The 20,880-nt window shown below is 36.3% G+C and overlaps 4 protein-coding genes across 4 annotated transcripts in view; 2 read left to right on the top strand and 2 right to left on the bottom strand.

The window, feature by feature from the left end:
* Positions 1 to 360: 360 nt before the first annotated feature.
* Positions 361 to 7,476, bottom strand: LOC100183451. Its single transcript, XM_018812599.2, has 12 exons — positions 7,457 to 7,476; positions 6,549 to 6,625; positions 5,875 to 6,079; positions 5,503 to 5,676; positions 5,002 to 5,089; positions 3,988 to 4,143; positions 3,314 to 3,469; positions 2,946 to 3,091; positions 2,446 to 2,513; positions 1,862 to 2,076; positions 1,136 to 1,303; positions 361 to 647 (listed from the first exon to the last, which is right to left on the bottom strand). The coding sequence occupies exons 3-12, from the start codon at positions 5,952 to 5,954 to the stop codon at positions 387 to 389; spliced, it is 1,512 nt and encodes a 503-aa protein (XP_018668144.2). The 5' UTR covers positions 5,955 to 6,079; positions 6,549 to 6,625; positions 7,457 to 7,476; the 3' UTR covers positions 361 to 386.
* On the top strand, positions 6,732 to 14,666 carry LOC100185022 (sodium- and chloride-dependent glycine transporter 2). The gene is made up of 16 exons (XM_002127485.4): positions 6,732 to 7,146; positions 7,438 to 7,574; positions 9,327 to 9,456; positions 9,937 to 10,068; positions 10,499 to 10,672; positions 11,375 to 11,544; positions 11,718 to 11,804; positions 12,206 to 12,340; positions 12,737 to 12,840; positions 13,061 to 13,185; positions 13,267 to 13,379; positions 13,445 to 13,576; positions 13,639 to 13,738; positions 13,796 to 13,896; positions 13,955 to 14,122; positions 14,336 to 14,666. Exons 2-16 carry the CDS (start codon positions 7,485 to 7,487, stop codon positions 14,552 to 14,554), a joined length of 1,980 nt encoding a protein of 659 aa, XP_002127521.1. The 5' UTR covers positions 6,732 to 7,146; positions 7,438 to 7,484; the 3' UTR covers positions 14,555 to 14,666.
* A 1,101-nt stretch (positions 14,667 to 15,767) lies between these two features.
* LOC100185825 (sialin-like) lies at positions 15,768 to 19,604 on the top strand. The gene is made up of 10 exons (XM_018812359.2): positions 15,768 to 15,881; positions 15,948 to 16,193; positions 16,511 to 16,744; positions 17,474 to 17,648; positions 17,701 to 17,837; positions 18,099 to 18,257; positions 18,384 to 18,500; positions 18,591 to 18,714; positions 19,140 to 19,273; positions 19,365 to 19,604. Exons 2-10 carry the CDS (start codon positions 15,996 to 15,998, stop codon positions 19,536 to 19,538), a joined length of 1,452 nt encoding a protein of 483 aa, XP_018667904.2. The 5' UTR covers positions 15,768 to 15,881; positions 15,948 to 15,995; the 3' UTR covers positions 19,539 to 19,604.
* Positions 19,605 to 20,003: 399 nt separating this feature from the next.
* The window catches only part of LOC100180549 (protein SCO2 homolog, mitochondrial), a gene marked incomplete in the record, with an annotated part of 3,512 nt that continues 2,635 nt past the window's right edge, over positions 20,004 to 20,880 (bottom strand). The window contains 1 exon segment of the mRNA XM_009860633.3: positions 20,004 to 20,229. Within this exon segment, the coding sequence (XP_009858935.1) occupies positions 20,089 to 20,229 (141 nt within the window).

Here is a 20,880-nt window from a genome sequence, read left to right as displayed (position 1 = left end):
TTTTTTTTTTGTTTTGGAAATTGAGAAAAGTTAGTCTTAAAATGTTATTTAGCCGAACGTTTCCTCCTCAGCGTCGCGGATAAAGGTAGTATATAGGACATGCGTAAAATCGCACCCAATAAATATCCGCGAAGGACAAACGTGCCCTTGAAGTAAAGTCTGTGTGTATAATATTTGTGACAGAAATAAAATGCACGTGAAGGATTTCAATTTTGGACAATCTTTTCTTAGGTGTTATACCACATGTGTGAATGTTTTCTTTTAAATAGTCGTAATGCAACAGTACGGCTAATTATCACAGTTCGGGGCTTAGAATTTAGTACTTTGATAGTAAAAAGATAGTTTCAATCAAGAACCAGCCAAGTTTTTGGAATTCGTTTATTTTATTACTTTTTTGCCTTTCGCTGTCGCCGTCTCTTCTTCCGCATGGTGGCAGTCTCGGTGAGCTCCCGCATTGTGTTTTGGATTGCCTCACGTGACAAATATTCATCATTATCGTCATCATCGTCGCATAGAAAGTCTTCAGCTGGAAGAATGTCTTCGTCCACAGCGATTACGATGCGGACGTTTTGTGGGGCACTTGCACGCATGGATACAAGAAGATCTTGGGCGCAGTCGCTCAAAACTTCTTCGGCGACCGTATCATCCTGGTATATATAAAAATACAGCTATATCTTTGTTAATTACAGTCACATCCATAATCACTGCGGAGTAAAAAAAACTAAGTTTGAGCATTGGTCTGCTTTGGTTACTGCTGCAAGTTGCTTCTTGTAAGTTTTAACAGTTACGTATTTTACCCAATATTTAGACCTACTCTTATTCTAGTTCAGCTTATTCTGGCCGTGTTATAACGACTGTCTCGCACCTGTTAGTAAGTATGACCTTCGTTAAATATGTTATAGCAGGTTGGGGTAAGATGGGACACCTTTTAATTCTAACTTCTCGTCCCATTTGGTAGTAAACAAACAGCACTTACCTAACTACAAAACCGTATTCTTACGACCTTATAAAGAGTTGTTTATTCAAGATATTTGGATATGTGCCAAAGGGGCCCATCTCCCCCCACAATACTATACAAATATACTGACTGTTTTCTCATAAACCCAATAATATAGGCTACTAGCAGATGACTCACTGGATTTTCCTCGGCCCTGTTAGCCATTTCCAGAGTAAGGTTGTTAAGTTGATCGGCACAAGCATTTAATGCTGTAACTGGATCTTCAAACGGATCAGCCACCTCCAAGGCTGATGTGTCTAATGTAGTGGGCATTTCGTAGCCATGCTTCTTAAGCTTTAACTTTAGCTTTTGTTAGAAACATATTCAGATTAGAAAATAATACAAGCACAGTAAGGGTAAAATGAAACATTTTTACTCCTATTTCTCGTACCATTTAGTAGTAAATAAAAATATTTAAAAAAATTATATAACCATAGCCGTGTTGCTATTAAACAGTGTGTTAATATACACTGATGGAATATATGGGCTTAGGCGGTATCCCACAGTACTATATTTTAATAGAACTTTTCCTATTGGTTTTAAAACAAAGTACATGCTTTGGTTTTAGGACCAAACCCTTCTTTATGTTTGAGCTGAAAAGCCTTACGTAGACTGATGTAGTTGTTTCGGTCACTAAATTAGCCATTCTCGATAAATATAGTAGGTTGGGGTAAGATGATACATGTCTTCATTTCCCTTTCTCGTGTTATTTGGTAGTAAACACGGTGATGTTTACAGAATTATATAAACGTATCCTCGCAACACTAAAACAATGTTGTTTAAACGCAATTAGAAAATTTGGCACTATGGGGCAACCCTATATTCATCTTACCCCACGTTACTATATGTTTATACAAGCTTTACCCAGTTACTCGATGCCACTTTGTGTCTTATATGCTCGGTCGAGTTGGACACATCAAGTATTAATCGGTCGACTAAATCACTTCTACTCGATCTTTCTCTTAAAGTCCTGCTGGATTCAGCAATACATTTATAGAACTCTGCTTTTTTTGCTGCAGTGTCTTCCAATAGGCTTTGATGGCAACGCTTCTTGTCGTCCAGACTTTCCAATATTCCATCTGATTATATTAGATCGTTGCCTTATATACTTTTCCCTAATTATAGCAGGGTGGGAATTTTCTGTCTCATTTGGTCGTAAACAAAGAACACTCAAAGACGAGTTAAAAAACTGTATCCTAACGACTCTCATAGCTCTTTGTTAATTGATTAAAAAGGATCAGGATAATACTATGTGCTAAAGGTGTCCCGTCTTCCCCACTAGACTATATAGTTATAGTAAGTTGGGCCGAATGGAACAGGTTTTTATTTGTTGTTTCTTTCGTTCGTTTTGGCCATAGACGCTTTGGCAGTAAATCGTTTAAAGCAGTTCGAAAAAACAGCGTACAAACCCCAGTTATAAGATGGAATAATTCTAAGCAACGTCTTACCTAAAACTTCGGTTAAATGAGCCTTGCGTTCCATAGATATGTTAACCATCGCTTGAAGCTCTTTGTGCCTGGGATTATATACACGACGTTATACTTTACTATAAATGGCCCCCACTAGAGCTTATAATACTCCTTTATTAACCAATTAGCCTTTCTAACTTAATTTTTAACCAACTTACTAACTTATCCGAACCAAACATAAATTTTGGACTGAGTTTATAAATGCAATGATCTGTATTAAACCTCGTACTGCGAGATAATACTCCGACATAGTACAACAAATCTTATATGGCAAGTTGGGGGAAGATGGGACACCTTTTCATTCTATTTACTCGTCCCATTTGGTAGTAAACAAAAAACAATCAAAGAAATAGAAAACCGTACCCTAACGTCTACCATAGAACATTGTTAATTGTTTAAAACGCGATCATGGATATTTAGATATAATATGCTAAAGGTGTCCCGTCTTACCCCGTCCTACTATCGTAAGTTTTACGCACCGTTGTATTTGGCGTTCGAAGCAAACTGCAATGTTGGTAGGTTGACTGACACACATCTGTTCCTGTAATTTGTCCATTGCTTTTTTGGTGACCCAGAATGTTCGAACTTTCTTCCAAAAATACTTTCCATCTTTTGTTAATATTTTCTAAGAACGTATGTAAATTTTTTAAACGTAATTTTTTTTTATATAAACCCCCAACAGTTTATCTAACTTTCCTACAAACAGTATGCCATATTTTGTATGTATTGGATTTTAATTACGGATACGTTTTTCATTTTTGTGAGCATATTTCAATACTGTATACCTTGATGCCCATGAAATATGAATTCTTATTATTAATCCTATATTAATAATCCTATATCTTACCGAGTCACCCTGGCTGAATTTATTCGGTATTCTCTTCCTTGGTTTTGTTTCCTTTTCATTCGACTCCTGGTTAAGTTTCTTGAATTTTCGCCGCGTCATCGCCAAGTTAGAATCCCGAGATCGTTTTCCCTTTAGAATTTTAGATTCAAGTTGTTCCTGCGAAAGAGAAAACAGAATTTGCTTTTTGGCATATACATCAGCGCATGTATTCTTTGACAAGACACTTTACGGTATATCGACCAGAACAAGACAAAGATCGAACTTAAGAAAATGCTATATACACACTGTTTTAATTGATTAAAATACAGAAGATCAAGTATTTATGTCCTAGCATGGCGGACAACGTTGAAAATAGTAACACCTTTTTTTTATACATTTTCTTATGAGTTAAACACCACGCGCGAAAGGCCACAACGATGTACAGCGCAGTGCAGTAAGATGGGACACCTTTAGCACCTAAGATTCAAATATCCTTATCGCATTTGAAACAATTAATAACTGTCTAAACGAGTCACGAGGATACGCTTTTATAACTCTTTGAATGTTTTTTGCTGAGTATCAAATGAGACGAAAAAGTAGAATAAAAAGGTGTCCCATCTTACCCCAACCCTAAATAAAAACCGGCAAGATAATAAGGGCATCAGTAATATAAACATCTTACAAATTACAACAACCTTTTCCACTTTAGTTTGGTCGTATGCAGTCTTAGCATCGTTCTGAATTTGAACCAATTCGTTCTTCAGCTCAGTTTGAATGCTCTGTAGACTTTGCTCAACATTACTGAGTCGGCCAGGTAAGGTCAAACTGTCCCGCCCCATGTGGTACAGAATCTTTAAAACAAACATTTAAAAATTACAGATTAAAATATTTTTGTCTCTAATTCACACAGCCATACTGTGGGGTAGGATGGATATAGTCAACACACACTGTTTTTAAAAAGTGTATTTTTACAATTAACAACGCTGTTTTGGAGCCGTATATAAGGATACGGGTATATAATTCTGCAAATATTGCTGTTTTACCAAATGGGACAAGAAAAGAAAAAGAAAACATTTGGAATATCTCACCCCAACCTACCACTCGTTCCTTTGTACCGGAACTTTTTTTTTGTTTTTTTTCTGCGTATTAATTAAGTATAGTAGGGAGGGGAAGACAGGACACCTTTTACCTCTATTTTCTCGTCCCGTTTAGTAGTAAACAAAGAACATTCAAGCAATTATAAAACTATATCATCACGACTCCCATTGACCGTTAGTAATTGTTTAAAACACGATCAGGATATTTAGATATTATGTGCTAAAGGTGTCCCATCTTCCCCCACCCCACTATATAAAATTTTTCTAGTTTTAGATAGCGTTCGCAACAATATGGCTGGCTGCTGTTTATCAATCGGCATACAAAATACCAAGCAACACGACAGCTGAGATTGTAGGTATAAGCACTAACAACGTACGCAGTACTTTTTGCACAGTTTCTAAGGTATTTTTCAACTGTTTTGCGCTTTTTTGAATTTTAAAAACAAACATCCGACTTTTGACCCTCAAAAAATATACAGTGGGTATCAGTGAGGCCTAAAAATCATTTTGAGACCATTTTTTTAAGTTTAAACATTCGATGTGTCACAGTTTATAAAATACAGTCGGAAATCGGTCTTTAAACTTTTAAGGCGAGTTTTCTTCCCGTATTACCTGGTTATATGTCTTCTGAACATACTTTGCTGAGCTGCATTTCATCTTCATTTTATCCAATGATGTAGTTAACGTTCGAACCCGTTGGCTGTGGCAGGAAAGCACAAATCATAAACTGGGATAGCTCAAAAAAGTAAAGTAATAACTATATTAACTAAAGTAGTATATAGTTGGATAACAAAACAATATATTAGGGTGGGGTAAGATGGGACATGCTGCTTTCTCTTTTCTTGTTCCATTTGGTAGTGCACAAATAACATTTACAGAACTATATATTATAACCGAAGCTTGCGATTCTAAAAAAGCGTTTAATTTGTTGAAAACACGATCAGGAAATATAGGATGTTAGGTGCCATCGGTATCCGATCTCACCCCGTAGAACAAAATATCCGCTTAATAGCACCGAGATAAAAATGCTTTATAGTAAGGAAAGTACTAACTGAAGAAAACATCTATACATACCTCACAATAAAACTATATCATGCCGACATATATACACACCTGCTTTTATCCTCTTCGCTCGATTTTGCTAAACTTTTCACATCTTTCAACACAAATAACAACTCTCGCACTTTTCGTTGTTTCCGTTCCTTTTCATGCCTCGCTGAATTAAGAACTGCTGCTTTATCGAACACGTGTTCATACTTCTCCGTTATTGCTTTTGCAACAGTGTACCTAAAAACAGAGTTTACCCGAAGTACTCTTGCCAAATACACTCTCTACAAGTATGACTACATAAATGGAAACCCGTAATAGCGCACACCGGGTAAAAGAAACAGAACACTCGTGTAATAAAAATAAACAACAAAAAAGAATAAATTGTATAAAAGTGTTTAGGGATAACCCTAATAATTCAAACTTATTTATTTTTACTTTTGCATTGCCAGCTGTGACTCCCTGTCTTTCGTAAAACCTTCCCGGATAACATATTCATCCGCGTTCATGCTCATCATTTGTAGATTCCGCTTCTCTTTGATCTCCGCTCGGAGGTTACGAATGAGGTTTTCATTCTCTTTTATCTCGTTCTGGGAGAATGTGTAGTATGCTGCCTGGTCACGCTGCTTGAGGGTCAGTTTACCTAGAAGTCACAAAAAAGTTGTGCGTTCAGTGAGTAATGTATTAACTTCTGACAGTACAGATCCAGTAGGGTTGGGTAAGATGGGATACCTTAAGCTTATAATATTCCATATTTCCTAATCAAGTTGATAACAATCGCCAACCCTCTTCTAGCATCGCGAGGAAAATTTAATTATATAAACAATCTTTGTTCACTCCCCCAAAAAAACGCAGGGCCGATGTTAAAAACGTGACAGTAAGAATAAAAATATCCGGTGGCAAGAAATCTAGTTTGTTCGGAAAATGCATGGATCGGCCAGTGTTCGTAATTTTACCAAACGCAAGAATAAATGTTGGAATATAAAAACGCATATTCATTTTTCATTTTTCTTAATTTAAATGCGTTTGGAATAGGTCTATTTTTGTGTTGAAAACGATCGATGGAAAATTTCATAGTGTGCTTGTTCAGATTGAACATAAATATAGCTTACCCCGGACTTCTTCAATACGATCTTGCACCGTCCAAGCACCAGGGTCCCCACCACCCTTTTTGCTTCTATCTTTCTGACTTCGATACATTGCAAGAATTATTTAAATATTGTAAAAATATTCAATACTTCCGTTTTACAAAATCGGAAATTAAGAAAAATTCCCAGCTTTCATTCACCTTTAGAATGGTATGTTACGTCATAATTGGTATATTACGTCATTATAAGATATTCCTGTTAAACGAAATTTATGATATAACCATTTTAGTAAAACGTCCGTCATACTTTTTCTAAACTACTTTAATTTAGGCATACTATATATTATATAAGCAATAAAACACACACACATATATATATATATCAAACTGTAAAATCCAATTGCAAAACAGAATATACACAAATATACAACGCCATTTACAAGAAATTTCATCCCAAATTCTGATTTTCATTTTACTGGTAACAGTGACGTAACAATACGTGTTATTACAATCAATCCACAAAAGATATAATCCAAATCCGTGTAATATTTTCATATGCATGGCCTGCCACGTGTTGTGGCATGTGTAATAAAATATTTTAAAGGTGGCATAATAAGCATGAGGTATGTACAATTAGGTTAATTTTTATGTGCAATTATGGTAGTTTTTTTTTCAATGTAATTGTTAAATTTGTTTTCTTGTCTTTTTTTAACCGGCGCAGTGGATCAATATAGACTACTATACCCATAGAACTAAAAGTCACCAGAGTGGAGACGTTGCTATACTATTTCGGACGTGAACGTCTTTAAGTCTGTTCAGACACACGTTAAACTCATTCATTCAATTTGTTTTCTTTTTACAGAAAACCAATATTAGATTACCTCAAGTTATTACAGTCATAACGTTCGTTTCAGCAAATTCCATAGAACTTACACAGACCGCGGATATAACAGCAACTACAATGTTACCGACTACAAAGTGCAAAGGATGTTCCAAATGTAGGCCCGATGATGTTGTACCCAAACTCCCAGCTGGTTGTGTCATTCACCCGGTAAGCAAGCACGAAGTTATTGCTATGTCGGCTCAGAAGATCTAAAAAAGTTAAATTTCGTTAAATAACTTTATTTAAAGTATAACTTTATTTAAAGTTATTTTAAGTAAAAATATCTTAATTCCTTGTTTGGTTGGCTTTTAACTACATAACAGCGTGTCCGCGACAGCTGTCTGTTTTAATTATATAAACTGCTTACAGAACATTGGCAACTTGTAAAAATGTAAATGCAAAAAAACGGTCTTTTCAAGTTGCTCCCCGTAATAGATCTTTACGCCGTTTGCTTATGTAAAAAAATCGATTTAGGCTCGCCTGGGTTTTTCACTCCCGTACATTTTTAGTGTACAGAGCCAGCGTAACCTCATAGACAAAGACCGATGTGTCTGTTCCATTGTTTTAATAATTAATCGAGCACGTCGTGGCTATACAAATCCTTTTTCATCGAGTAGTTCTTGTTGGGCACGTAGCGGCTGTATAATAAATATACAATTCAGCACACGGCTTCACATTTGTACAATGGGTATTTACAGACCTTCTGTATTAAATATTTTGTAATGGAACGTGCCCGATCATTAGAGCTTAACTCTCTTGTTCTACTCTTTTTTTTTTTGCTTTTTAATGGTAGACGTTTAGTGGTTGTATATAAAACACCATAGTATACTATAGACTATGCGAGGCAGAAGAACACTTTGCGTAATAGGACTATTTTAGACTCGGTGTTTCTGACTAAAAGGAATTGAAAGTCACCGGCAGATCTTAAGTTCTCCTTTATTAGTTGTTATTTCGTGTTGGTTTTGGATGTTGATTTTTATTTGCGTGTTTATGAAGTTATATAAACTACGCTGTGACGAGCCAGTTTTCGTTTTGTAGTAATGATCAGGTCTGTAAAGGCAGGAACTAAACCACAAAGTCTTATTAAGCATGGTTTATATGTATAGAACAAAATAAATGATTCCACATTGTAAGCTTTCAGAGTTATATAGATTTTTAAAAATAATTTAGAACTATATGCAAAATCTTTACGTTAACTGATTTAATACTTTGGGATGAATCACGTTCATAAAATGAAACCATTTGCATATGAGGCGACTGAGACTTGTATGAGGGAATTAAATTCTACCACCGATAAGGTATACATGGTACTTGCCGTACAAAGTACTATATTTTTTTCGATTTACAGTATTCTTATTGATTGAGCGTACATTAAATCATTTTGGGTAGGATTGTGTCAGAACTTCAATTGTAATTACTTTTTAAGCGCCCTAGACCTTGGTCGATTTTAAATCAATATTGATGTCGTTTGTAGCAAATAGAGGGCACGGGAATGGTATAGGTATATAATAAAAGCAACCATATACAACACCAGCTAAAGGGTATACGTTTTTAGGTATACCAAACTTAAAACGGTACAATACATAAATTTAATATAACACTACAAAACGTGCTGTATTTTAACTTTACGTTAATAAAGAAATTTGACATTATTCTTTGTGTGGTGTAGCAACGACAGTCATAATAATTAACAGGGGTTTTCTGTTTCATACACCTTGTGTATCCGCTTACAAGTTACCACATGTTACTTTGTCGGTTGAATATTTTACAACTTTTTTTTGTAATGTATGGCGACCACAACACATAAAAATTACTGGGTTGGAGTAAATTCTATTAAATGTCTTGTGCTAGAGACAGGCGCGCTAACCACTTTGACACAACACCAGTCTTAAGTAATTCCTAATGCGTTTTTAATTGCAGGAATACGACGATACAGGAGAGAGAGGAAACTGGACCAACAAAGCCGAATTCTTACTGTCTATGATCGGTTATGCCGTGGGATTGGGAAACGTTTGGAGATTTCCGTACTTGGCGTTCGAAAACGGAGGAGGTATGAGTGATTATGTTCACTATAAAAGTGATTGCGATAACTTTATCTGAGCAAAAACACTAAACGAGTATTGTATCTTTGATTATGGTTTATACAACCATTAGAATACGATTCAGTTATCCTGTAACATTTTTATTTTTTTATCATTAAATGGAAGGCCGTCAAAAAAATTTGAACAATTTGTCCCACATTAACACATGTCCTACTTTACCCCACCTGACCACATGAAGTGAAATTAACTATACTTTATTTGCGGTAGCGATCTTTGCGTAAAATAAAATATATACGGGTGGGAAAGATAAAGTAATAAACAGTAAACACTGTAGTAAACAAGTAAAACTGATTAATCTTTGGTGTTCAGCAGCATGACACATAATCGGTTCTTACACCTATGGCTTCGTAAAACAACTTTACTTCCTATTTGCACCAAATATGTTTCATAAAATTTATGCTGTACCTGAAACTTTATTTTTTCCTCAGGCGCCTTCCTATTACCTTATCTCACTATGCTGGTTCTAGCCGGGCTCCCAATATTCTTTCTGGAAGTTTCCCTAGGTCAGTTTTGCAGTCAAGGCCCGTTGGGGGCGTTTAACGGTGTGCCTATCGTCAAGGGTAAGTTTACTGTAGAGTAAGATGGGTACAATTACCGTATAGCATTCTATATTTCCGGATTGTATCGTGAAGACGCCATTTTGAAGTCGCGAGAATACAGTATATAATTGTGAATATAACATAAGCAATTTTATTTTTTTGATACCACGCTTGAAAATCTGGTATAGGTATAGTGCTGCGGGGTATACGATGAATACCCTAAGCACATATATACCAGATTTCCTAATCTTGTTTTGAACAGTTAAAAGGGCTATTTTACAGTCGTGACGATACGGTTATAAATTTTTAAAAATATTTCTTGTTTACTATCAAATGGGACGATAAATAAGAATAAAACCTGCATTTTTGCCCTAACCCACTAACTTTGCCCCAACCTCTATCCATACAACATACAGCAAATGTAAAAACCTTAATATTATTTCCTGTATAGGACTGGGCGTTGCTATGGTTGTCGTATCCGTATACGTGGGTGTATACTACAACGTTGTAATTTGCTACACGCTATACTTTCTGTTTTCTTCTCTGACATCGGAACTACCTTGGAATAGCTGTAATAACGATTGGAACACTCCTGCATGCCTTCACAGCACTTCAATATACAACAGTAAGTTTGCTTATATTGATAAGGCTGTGGGGTAAGATGGAACACCGTTAATACTAATATTCTATTTTTTTATGATCCTATTTTAAACAATTAACAATTCTCCGTTAGAGTCGCAGAGTAACGTTTTAAAATTATGTAAATATTCTTTATTTACTACCAAATGGGACAGGAAAATGGGATAAAAATATGTCTCATCTTACCCCACCCTACTATGCTAACTTTTAACAATAACTCCAATTAATACAATACGCTTTTGATACCATGACTGTATACACAAAACTTTCAATAGATTTTCAAGGCGAGCTGCAAACAATATAGATTAACACCATTTTCACAACCAAACTTTACAATACGCCTGCCATTAGACTAACTAATGGCGATACGGGCTGATATTGCTAAACAAGTTTGTATATGAAAAACGATCATATATTTCACCGTATATATTGGGCTAATCCCAGGTCCTATATGTCATAACTCGCCGCAGGACCTCACCCATATAGAAAACATTCAAGCGCACTGTTGTACTACTACTAATAATTTAGCGGTCACGCATTATTGACACTTTTAAATAGTTTTCGCGCGGATGTCCAACGACTGTCCTTAGATTGCTAATTACCCTGTTACTGTATTCAAAGGGATAAAAAAATATGCTTTGTACGTGTCATTTCTTTGTACCGATTAAACTTACCTTTTACTTTGTAGTGACTTTAAATTTTACTCTTCCCTCATCTCTTGAAACCGGTTTCAATAATTCACAACGATTCAACACAACTACGTCAAATTTCTCAATGGCACACCGCATCAGTCCGAGTGAGGAATATTGGAATTACAAAGTACTGGAAAAGACGCAAGGCATTGAAAATCTTGGAAAGGTACGTTCTTAGTTATAATTGGAAGTTCGCAGACGATAAACTGTTAGACTATATCATAAATAGGCGAGGGGAAGATCGGACACCTTTTCATTCTATTTATCGTCCCAAAAACCGTATATCCTTGCGAATCCCATAGACTGTCGTTTTGTTTTATAATTACAATTTTTTTGCAGATACGATGGGAACTGGCACTAATTTTACTCCTTGCATGGGTCATCATATATGCATGTCTAATAAAAGGCGTTAAGTCTTCGGGAAAAGTAAGCAGTACAAGTTTTTTTTTTAATTATATTAAGTAGGATAAGATAATCCATATTTTTTATTTGACGTCCCATTTGATAGTAAACACGGAATATTTTAAAAGTGTTATAACCGTATTGTCACGACTGAAAAAGTGCCTTGGTATTTGTTCAAAACAAGATTAGGAAATATGGGATATTATGTGTTTAGGCCTTATCCACCATACCCCACAACACTATATGCAAGATTTCCAAGCGTGGTAGCAAAAAAATAAAATTGCCTAATATTATTTCACGAATAAAGAATTTTCATGCACAATATTAAATCCCTAAACCCGTGTTACGCCTGTGCAACCAGCAATATTATCGAGAAAAAATGTAAAATTTTCAAAAATAAGAAAAAAAAGTTGTGTTTATTTTAGGCCGTATATTTCACTGCAACGTTCCCGTATGTGGTGCTCACTGTATTGTTGATACGAGGTTTAACATTGGACGGAGCCATGGATGGAGTTCGCTACTTCTTTGAACCGAGATGGGAAAAACTTCTTACAGCAAAGGTATGAGCTTTGACCGCAAGTTAAGTGATGTCAAAAGACTATTAGTAGGGTGGGGTAAAATGGGACATTTTATCTTTTTATTGTCTTATATGGTTGTAAACCAAAAAAAAATTTAGAATTATATAACCATATCCCAAAAACTCAAAAATAGCATTGTTGAAGTTAAAATCTCGATTAGGAAATGTTTAGATGCTAACGATATCCCATTATCCCATCTGTACAACATAAGCATATTAAAAAAACGACATAATAAACCCATAGCGAAAATCAGACAATGTCATTTTCCGTATTCGAAAGTCAACTAGCCGTTAAAATTACACTTTAGCGCAGACATATACGTACAGCTTCAGAATACTAAGTGCAAAAGTTGAAAAGCTAATGTTACTTTTACCACAGGTGTGGAAAGACGCAGCAACCCAAATATTTTATTCTTTATCTGCATCTTGGGGTGGTTTGATTACTTTATCGTCGTACAATAAATTCAACAACAACTGTTACCGGTAACCTACCTGATTGTGTAAATATGATTGTGTATTTGAGCATGTTTTTTAATGTTTGATTCGAGTAATTAGCAATTAGCTTTGAATACATTAACTAACATTATATTACTCGCCTTTGGAAAAAGCCCACGCGTCGATTTTATGTTTGCAGTTCTCAAAACGGTAGTTCTTAAAAAATGTGAATATTACCAGTCTAAAAGTTTTATCTTATTTAATGCAGGGATTCAGTGATCGTTGTACTTACCAATTCCTTCACGAGTATCTTCGCTGGTGTAACCATCTTTGCAGTGATTGGATTCATGGCGCATGTGCTCAAAACTGATATCGCTTCAGTTGCCGCAGATGGTATGGCGTCTATTTACCTTTAAATTCATTACATTCCGAGAATTGGATTTAGCTTTTACCAGTTCTATCTAATACTCGCAGGTCCTGGCCTTGCTTTCGTTGTTTATCCAGAAGCATTATCTCAGATGCCGTTTGCTCCTGTGTGGTCGGTCCTGTTCTTTCTAATGCTGTTCACACTAGGACTCGACACAATGGTAACGCTTTGCACAGCAGAATACGCCGCGCGAGGGTTTTGATTAAACCCGCCCTTTTTGAGCAGTTCGCTACGCTTGAAACCATTGTGACGTCACTGACCGACGCTTGTCCCCGCCAACTGCGTCATCGAAAATGTCTTTTCACGTTGGTGGTTTGTATATTTCTTTTCCTCATTGGACTGCCACTGGTTACACAGGTAAGGGCCTATACCCAGTTTTCGAGCTCCCCACACATTTTAATGTATATATAATGTTACAGGGTGGTTTCTTCTATCTTCACCTCTTGGACAGCTACGTGGCTTCGTACTCCTTGATTGTTTGCGCCATTGTTGAAATGCTATCCATATCCTACATATACGGTACACATCACTTACGTGCCCATATTATTGCCACACTAAACACACAACGTTTAACAGGATTAAACCGGTTTTGTGAAGACATTAAAATGATGACCGGCCATAAACCGAACGCTTATTGGAAAATTACCTGGTCTGTTATATCTCCTGCTGTATTGACGGTCAGTATATGTTTATGTGATCACACAACAAACTAACCAATAGTCGTTCGGTTTTTAGTTCATCCTAATATACAGTATTGCGGACTACAAACCTCTGAAACTGGACGAGTACAATTTCCCACTGTGGGCAAATATACTTGGCTGGTTCACAGTCGCTTCAAGCGTCATGTGCATTCCAATATTTGCAATTAGAGAGATCGTACGAAATAAAGGCACTTTCCTAGAGGTATGTAAATAAATTTGTTCAATTTTATGCATGGTATACGTCCAGTTTCACGAATGGTACAGTTTTATGCACGGTATATATGTTCTAGCATTTTTTGTGTTTTTGTATATATATATATATACGTTCTAGCAATTCAAATTCGTTTGCACACCCACAAAATCGAAAATGAATGCTATACAAATAGACCTGTTTTACCAAGTGTTTACGTTTCAGCGCATCAAGTCAGCCTGTAGGCCTAACAAAAGGTGGGGTCCTTATCTATTAAAGGACAGAGTTGGATTTTACGCTTTTAATGTGCATCCGCCTGCGGTTACAAATGTCCGCGGAATTGACAACGATTCAGACGCCACACTGTTGCACGACACAATACAAGATACCCCGTCGACGTCAAAGCGAAACTTGAATGCGACTGCAACAGCTTCTGAAGGCTGACGAATTTTTAAATTCCTGCGATGCGAGTTTTGTTGTATATACGCACTCTTGCGTGCGCTTGCTCTATACCCCATACTCACCGTGCATTTCAGTACATTTTTACTTCAGTGCACTTTGAAACTTCCGCTCTAGTTAGCTCGACTGTGATATTATGTAAAGTAAACTATACATAGATTCAGCTGATGAGTCTAGTTTTAGTAAAAAAGAAATTAGTTAGTTTGGAGACTATACACCATTAAAATATATGCGATAGTTCAAGAAATATAATATAATATAATTCAAGCAGTTTAAATTAGAAGAATCCGTGGGAACTCTGAAAAGACAGAGTTGCTCTTGAAACCTCGGTTGTACCATATATATACATATATATATATATATATAGTAGAGTGGGGAAAGATTGGATACCTACTCATTTTATTTTCTCGTCCCATTTGGTAGTAGACAAAAAAATCAAAGAATTATAAAACCGTATCCTCACAACGCGGATGGACCGTTGTTAGTTGTTCAAAATACGATCAGGATATTTGGGTTGTAAGTCTAATGGTGTCTCACCCTCCTCTACCCTACTATTTATTCTGATAAGCACTTTTCAGTGTTAAATGTATTAAGAGGTTGTTTTCTCTTGAAATGGTGGGAGTTATTATCGACTTATACTGTGTGAGCTGTAGTGGTTAGTGGTGACAATCAAAGTTAAAACGACCAAACATCTGCTATTTGATAAAGCGGTCAAAATGAGTCCGAAGAGTGTAGGCCTTCAGTCTATAAGAGCACAGATGAGAGAGGCCATTGACAAATTCATGAATGAGGCCATTGACAAATTCATGAATGGCCCCTCTCATCTGTGCTAAAGCACCTAACCTCGAAAATTAATATATGATATATGCTATATAGCAGCAAGCATAGGAAGCGGAAACGCCGCATATAACATCATTGTTGCTTTATCGGCCACTAAATCAATATTTTTGGAAACTGACTTGTGGGTTGTGCTCTTGTAGTAGGCTGGGGAAAGACGGGACACCTTTACCACATGATATACAATATATATCCTGATCGTGTTTTAAACAATCAACAACTGTCCATGGGAGTCGTAAAGATACGGTTTTATAATTTTTTAAATGTTCTTTGTTTACTGCCAAATGAGACGAGAAAATAGAACATAAGGTATCCCAGTATCGTTTGTTTCACTTTTTATCTCGCCGACTTAAACTTTTTTTAGTTTTTGTTCTGTTATGATACTATTCTTATATAAAGTGACTGAAGTAAGTTAAAAAGATTGAGAAATTATAAATAGCATGGCCAAGCAAAGTAATGAAATCAATTGAAAGAGGTAATCTTGTTGGTGCATTATACATGTTTTTACTGTGCTTAAATATGTGTTTTTATTGCATTTTAGGAGCCAACGCCTGGCTGCTACATCAAAGCTCGGTATGTTGTTACGATTATGGCAGCTCTGGGTTCAGTTAATCTTTATTTGTTGAGGAACTCATTAAATATTGCCCTTATCTCGATGGTTGGGGTTAGTAATTCGTCTATAAGCGAAAAGAACCAAAACAACACGGCGAGTTTACTAACTACTGCCGTTGTATGCCCCCGTAACCAAGCAAACTATACAACTGAAGAACAAGATTCACAATATCAAGTAAGTTGGATTGCATAACTATATATAGGGGACGTATTGTGTATAGAATTTAGAAAAAAATATAAGTTATATATAGTATAGGGTGGGGGAAGAAGAGACACCTATTCCTTTTATTTTCTCGTCCAGTTTGGTAGCAAACAAAAACATTCCAAGAATTTTGAAACCGTACCACACACGTTCCATAGACCGTTTGTTACCCGTTTAAAACACGATCAGGGTATTTGGATATTATGTGCTATGAGTGTCCCGTTTTCCCCACCCTACTGTATAATTGTTTTGCATCAAGATTGCCATATAATTGTTTTGTTTTGCACCAGGAAGGCGAGTTTGATTGGTCATTGGCAAAACAAGGACTACTGCTTTCGTGTTATTGGTACAGCTACACCCTTTCCAATATTCCAGGCGCTTGGCTTGCGCAGCAATTTGGAATTCGAATCACACTTGGTGTCACATCTTTACTTTCTGCAATATTAACCTTCTTCGTACCACCAGCAGCTCGTCTAAGCTTCGGTTTGTTGGTAGCATTGAGAATAACAATGGGTTTACTCCAGGTTCGAATGTAATGTCAATATTTTAACAAAAGAAAAAACAACACGTATACAAGAGTGCAAATCATTAATGAGTAAGCACGTGTTGAAACAATTAACATAATATTCTTTAATCCTTTTACTAAAACGAGTACAATCGATCAAAAAACAAACCAGAAATAACTAACAAAGCGGTTTTTAGTCGCCATTTGTTACCGTGTATCAATGGGTTAGAATACATTTGTACATGTATTCACAACACACGATGACTTATGTTGTATGGGAATCGAGCGATTGTTAATATGTGTAAATACGCTTTGTACAACTCCTGCACCACGTGTAGACTTGTAAATATACATTAATGAAGCAAGTCGTGGCTTAAAAACGTTTGTTGGGTACGCAAGCGGTCGTATGTATTTTTTGTCGTCGAATAGTTAAAGAAACAGAAATCCTTCTTTGTCAAACGTTTAAACAAACATAACAGTAGCTTAATCGTTAATTACTGGCTAGTTATGTGGCTCTAAATCTTTAAACTCAGTATACAATTTATGAATATATTTTATGAATTGATTTCAATCGAGAGATTACACTTTTTAAAGAACAATTGCTAGAAATAGGAATTGAGGTAGGTGCAGAAAAAGTCGCACAAAAAAAAACAACAACAAGAACAACTCTTCGACGAAAAGGGATATAATATCCACTTACGTGCTCAAAAATGCTTGTGCTATATACAATACTGTATATACTCTATAGGGAGTCACTCTGCCAACAATCATGCAGTCAATTGGGACTTGGTCTCCCCCGTGTGAAAATACTCGTCATATTGCCTTGAGCTTTACTGGAGTAGCATCTGGGAACGTAGTGGCGTTTACTTTTGCCGGTTTCATCATCTCGTATTTTGGATGGGAGTGCACGTTTTATGCGGCAGGTGATTACGCTATTAAATATTTAAGCAATTTAAATACTATCTTATTTTATAGGCGGTGTCGGATGCTTGTGGTCGATTGCTTGGTTTCTGTTAATTCACGACACGCCCCTGAAACATCCGAGAATCTCAAAACAAGAATCAAGTTACATAACGAAAAGCCTTTCGGATGCAGCATCTGTAGAAACAAAGGTATTTATAGACACCCGTGTTGGAGGTTGATAGTTTGTGAGCTGATTGCAGGTGAGCTGCTGCAGTTATATATGTTATGACTTCCTAGCGGCATGTGGGTATCTAAAGCTACTCACTATTCCTGGTTAGCTAGGATTTTGACTGACAAAAAAATTACACGATTCTGTGTGTGTCTTGGTTACAGTAGTTATATTTGCTTGTTAAAAAGCTAAACATCGTATCGTTATCTCATTCGACGGAACTTCTTACGTTTGTTCCTAGACAGCCAGTTTTAAAACTGTACCATGGCGTAAGATATTGACTTCTAAGCCATACTGGTCGACTGTTGTGCCTCATTTAGCTGAAAATTGGGCATCTGCCATCACACATAGTTGGGTGCCGCAATATATTGCCAATGTGTTGGGCTTCAGCATCGAAAATGTAAGTAAAGCGTTTGTAAGTAGGTGTATCACGCACCACATAGAATATTTAAACCTTGGACGCTTTTACGAACTTGCCTAACTAATAACCTATGAGCAATTAGTTTTATTTGTTTCCATATCTCAGGTTGGGATTTTATCTTCATTACCATACGGACTAAACATGTTTAGTCTACTAGCGAGTGGTTTTCTCTCCGACTTTATCTTAATAAAGACAAAAATACGAAAGACTTTACTACGAAAGGTATAATAGGCTATATTTTCGAAAGAACCCTCAAAAAAGCATATACGAGTTAACTTGACGAGCAAATTTGTAAAAGTTGTTTATTTGCAGGTGTTTACAAGTATTGGAATGGGAGGTACAGTCTTGTCGTTTCTAGTTTTGCCTTCATTTGGTTGCAACCATACTCTTGCCATCGTACTGTTGTGTACGTCATACATGTTCGTGGGATGCAATTGTAAGTATAAAGTTGGGTGGGGAAAATGGGACATTTTTTAACTCTACGCATTCTCGTCTCATTTAGGGTAAACAAAAACATTCAAAGAATTATAAAACCATATCCTGTCGACTACCATAGACCGGTGTTAATTGTTTAAACACGATCAGGATGTTTGGATATTACAGGTGTCCCATCTTACCTCACCCTAATATATATAGTACTGTGGGGTAGAATGGGGTACGGTTAAAATCTAAATCCCAGATTTCCTAATCCTGTTTTTTAGAGCCACAATTATTTAATTATGTAATTTTTCTTTGTTTTTCATCAAGTGGCATGAGAAAAAAGAATGAAAACGTGGGCAATCTAACGTTATACTCGTTTAAAGCTTCTATAGTTATCCAACACAGCCGTATCTAACATGTCACCGACACTTTCTATTACAGATGCCGGGTACCGCGTTGCGCTTGTTGATATGGCAGCTTCGTATTCAGGAATCTTGTATTCCATATCAAACGCTATGACTTGTGTAGTGACTTTGTTTGCGACACAGCTAGTGGGAGTTATGCTTGGAGATGGAGTAAGTTTATGCCTGTGCAGGCTAAGTTGCCCTTTTAAACGTAGGCTGGATTTATAAGTTCTACGATGTCTTAACTTCTTATTTTAAACAGTCGCTCCCGTACTGGAGAACTGTGTTTTATGTGACTTCTGCAGTATCTGCATTCGGTCTATTAGTATTCCTTTGGTTCGGGACATGTGAATTGCAGCCATGGGCAAAATTGAAAGAAAAAAAAGTGGAGAGTGACCAAGAGCTCGCCTTTCTTGAAAAGACAGAGGATATTTAAAACAATACACGTTGTAACACAAAAAATGTTACTTTTTTAATAATGTTAATTCAATATATAGTAAGGCGGGGGAAGATAGGACATCTTTAGCACATAAAGTCCAGATATCCTGATCGTATTTTAAACAACTAACAACGGTCTATGGGAGCCGTGAAGATATAGATTTATAAATGTTTGATTGTTCATTGTTAACTGCTAAATGGGACGAGAAAACAGAGTTAAAAGGTGTCCCATCTTCCCCCACCCTACTGTATATAGATGATGTTAACAGAAACAAGAGAGTCCATACCTTTTCTCCTATCATATATGTGGGTATATATTGAAGCTGACGGAAACAATCATATAAGCTAATACCTTACAGGGTGTGCGCACACCAAAAGTACAGAAGTAATTCATGTATTATTAAATTTAAATACTTACAGCACATCTTCACCCCACATGAAAATAAAAAGTTATTCAACAATCTTGTAGACGGGAATTAGTTTATTACTGCGATTTAACTACAAGCGCTATGGGTATATGACTAAAAGCTAGTTTGGATCGAACGGTTTCATGCGTGTAGTCGCTCATAGTTTTCCATATTTCTTTTTATGCCGTTATAAATGTCTTGTATAGCAACCGATCGCGAGCCGTAGTAGTCCACAAAGTTTCCCTTAGGGTTCATAAGATACATGACAATCGTGTGGTCAACCTGAAAAAGTAAAAATCAAGTTTTGACAATGATAACAGCAAGAGTTCCAAACCTTTCCTCAACAGTTGGCGGATCATAATTGAAAAATACCGGGCAAATATTGATAGGCGTATCATCATTGGGAAAGACACTTAACAGAAATTTGCTCTAATCCAATAGTCACTATTTGATTTGTATTAGCCTGGGTGTCAGAGTAATGGACCATTGGCTTAAATCTAAAATAAAACTGAATACAGTAGCACTAAAAATTTAAACTTTGCTGGTGTGATTGTTTTAAACAATCAACTTACCGTTATGCAGAGAATTTCATATGAATATAATACAAAGAACATAAAAAACAGTCTGTTGTTAATATTGCTTGTTCAATTCTGTGCACACGTGTTAACGCACTAAATCGCGTTTTGTTGGAAATGTAAAACCGCCTCTAAATGGTGTGTGTACCAACCATTTTTGTCATGGCACCCATTCAACCCATAGTGCTATACTAACACTGAACAAAGGTCTGAATGCATTGAGAGAATGCGCTTAGTGGAAAAAACCCTACACTCTACCACATTTAAAATTGACTAAGAAACTGTTTTTTTCTGTCATCTTTCTAAATTAAATACTTAACCTGTCATAAAGACAGCATCACCTTATAATAATTGCAAA

The sequence above is a fragment of the Ciona intestinalis genome, chromosome 7 (assembly GCF_000224145.3).
Source record: "Ciona intestinalis chromosome 7, KH, whole genome shotgun sequence".
Lineage (NCBI taxonomy): Eukaryota > Metazoa > Chordata > Ascidiacea > Phlebobranchia > Cionidae > Ciona > Ciona intestinalis.
This window is presented reverse-complemented; position numbering and strand designations above follow the sequence as displayed.

Excerpts from the sequence above, each read along its gene's own strand:
- LOC100183451 (XM_018812599.2), bottom strand. The coding sequence starts at position 5,954 with ATGATGAGCATGAACGCGGATGAATATGTTATCCGGGAAGGTTTTACG. Across the intron at positions 3,092-3,313 it reads AATTCAGCCAGGGTGACTCG|AAAATATTAACAAAAGATGG; the intron begins GTAAGATATAGG and ends ATACGTTCTTAG. Across the intron at positions 2,077-2,445 it reads TCATTTAACCGAAGTTTTAG|ATGGAATATTGGAAAGTCTG; the intron begins GTAAGACGTTGC and ends TAATATAATCAG.
- LOC100185022 (XM_002127485.4), top strand. The coding sequence starts at position 7,485 with ATGTTACCGACTACAAAGTGCAAAGGATGTTCCAAATGTAGGCCCGAT. Across the intron at positions 11,545-11,717 it reads GCATTGAAAATCTTGGAAAG|ATACGATGGGAACTGGCACT; the intron begins GTACGTTCTTAG and ends ATTTTTTTGCAG. Across the intron at positions 13,380-13,444 it reads CACTAGGACTCGACACAATG|TTCGCTACGCTTGAAACCAT; the intron begins GTAACGCTTTGC and ends CTTTTTGAGCAG.
- LOC100185825 (XM_018812359.2), top strand. The coding sequence starts at position 15,996 with ATGGCAGCTCTGGGTTCAGTTAATCTTTATTTGTTGAGGAACTCATTA. Across the intron at positions 18,258-18,383 it reads TGGGCTTCAGCATCGAAAAT|GTTGGGATTTTATCTTCATT; the intron begins GTAAGTAAAGCG and ends TCCATATCTCAG. Across the intron at positions 18,501-18,590 it reads GAAAGACTTTACTACGAAAG|GTGTTTACAAGTATTGGAAT; the intron begins GTATAATAGGCT and ends GTTTATTTGCAG.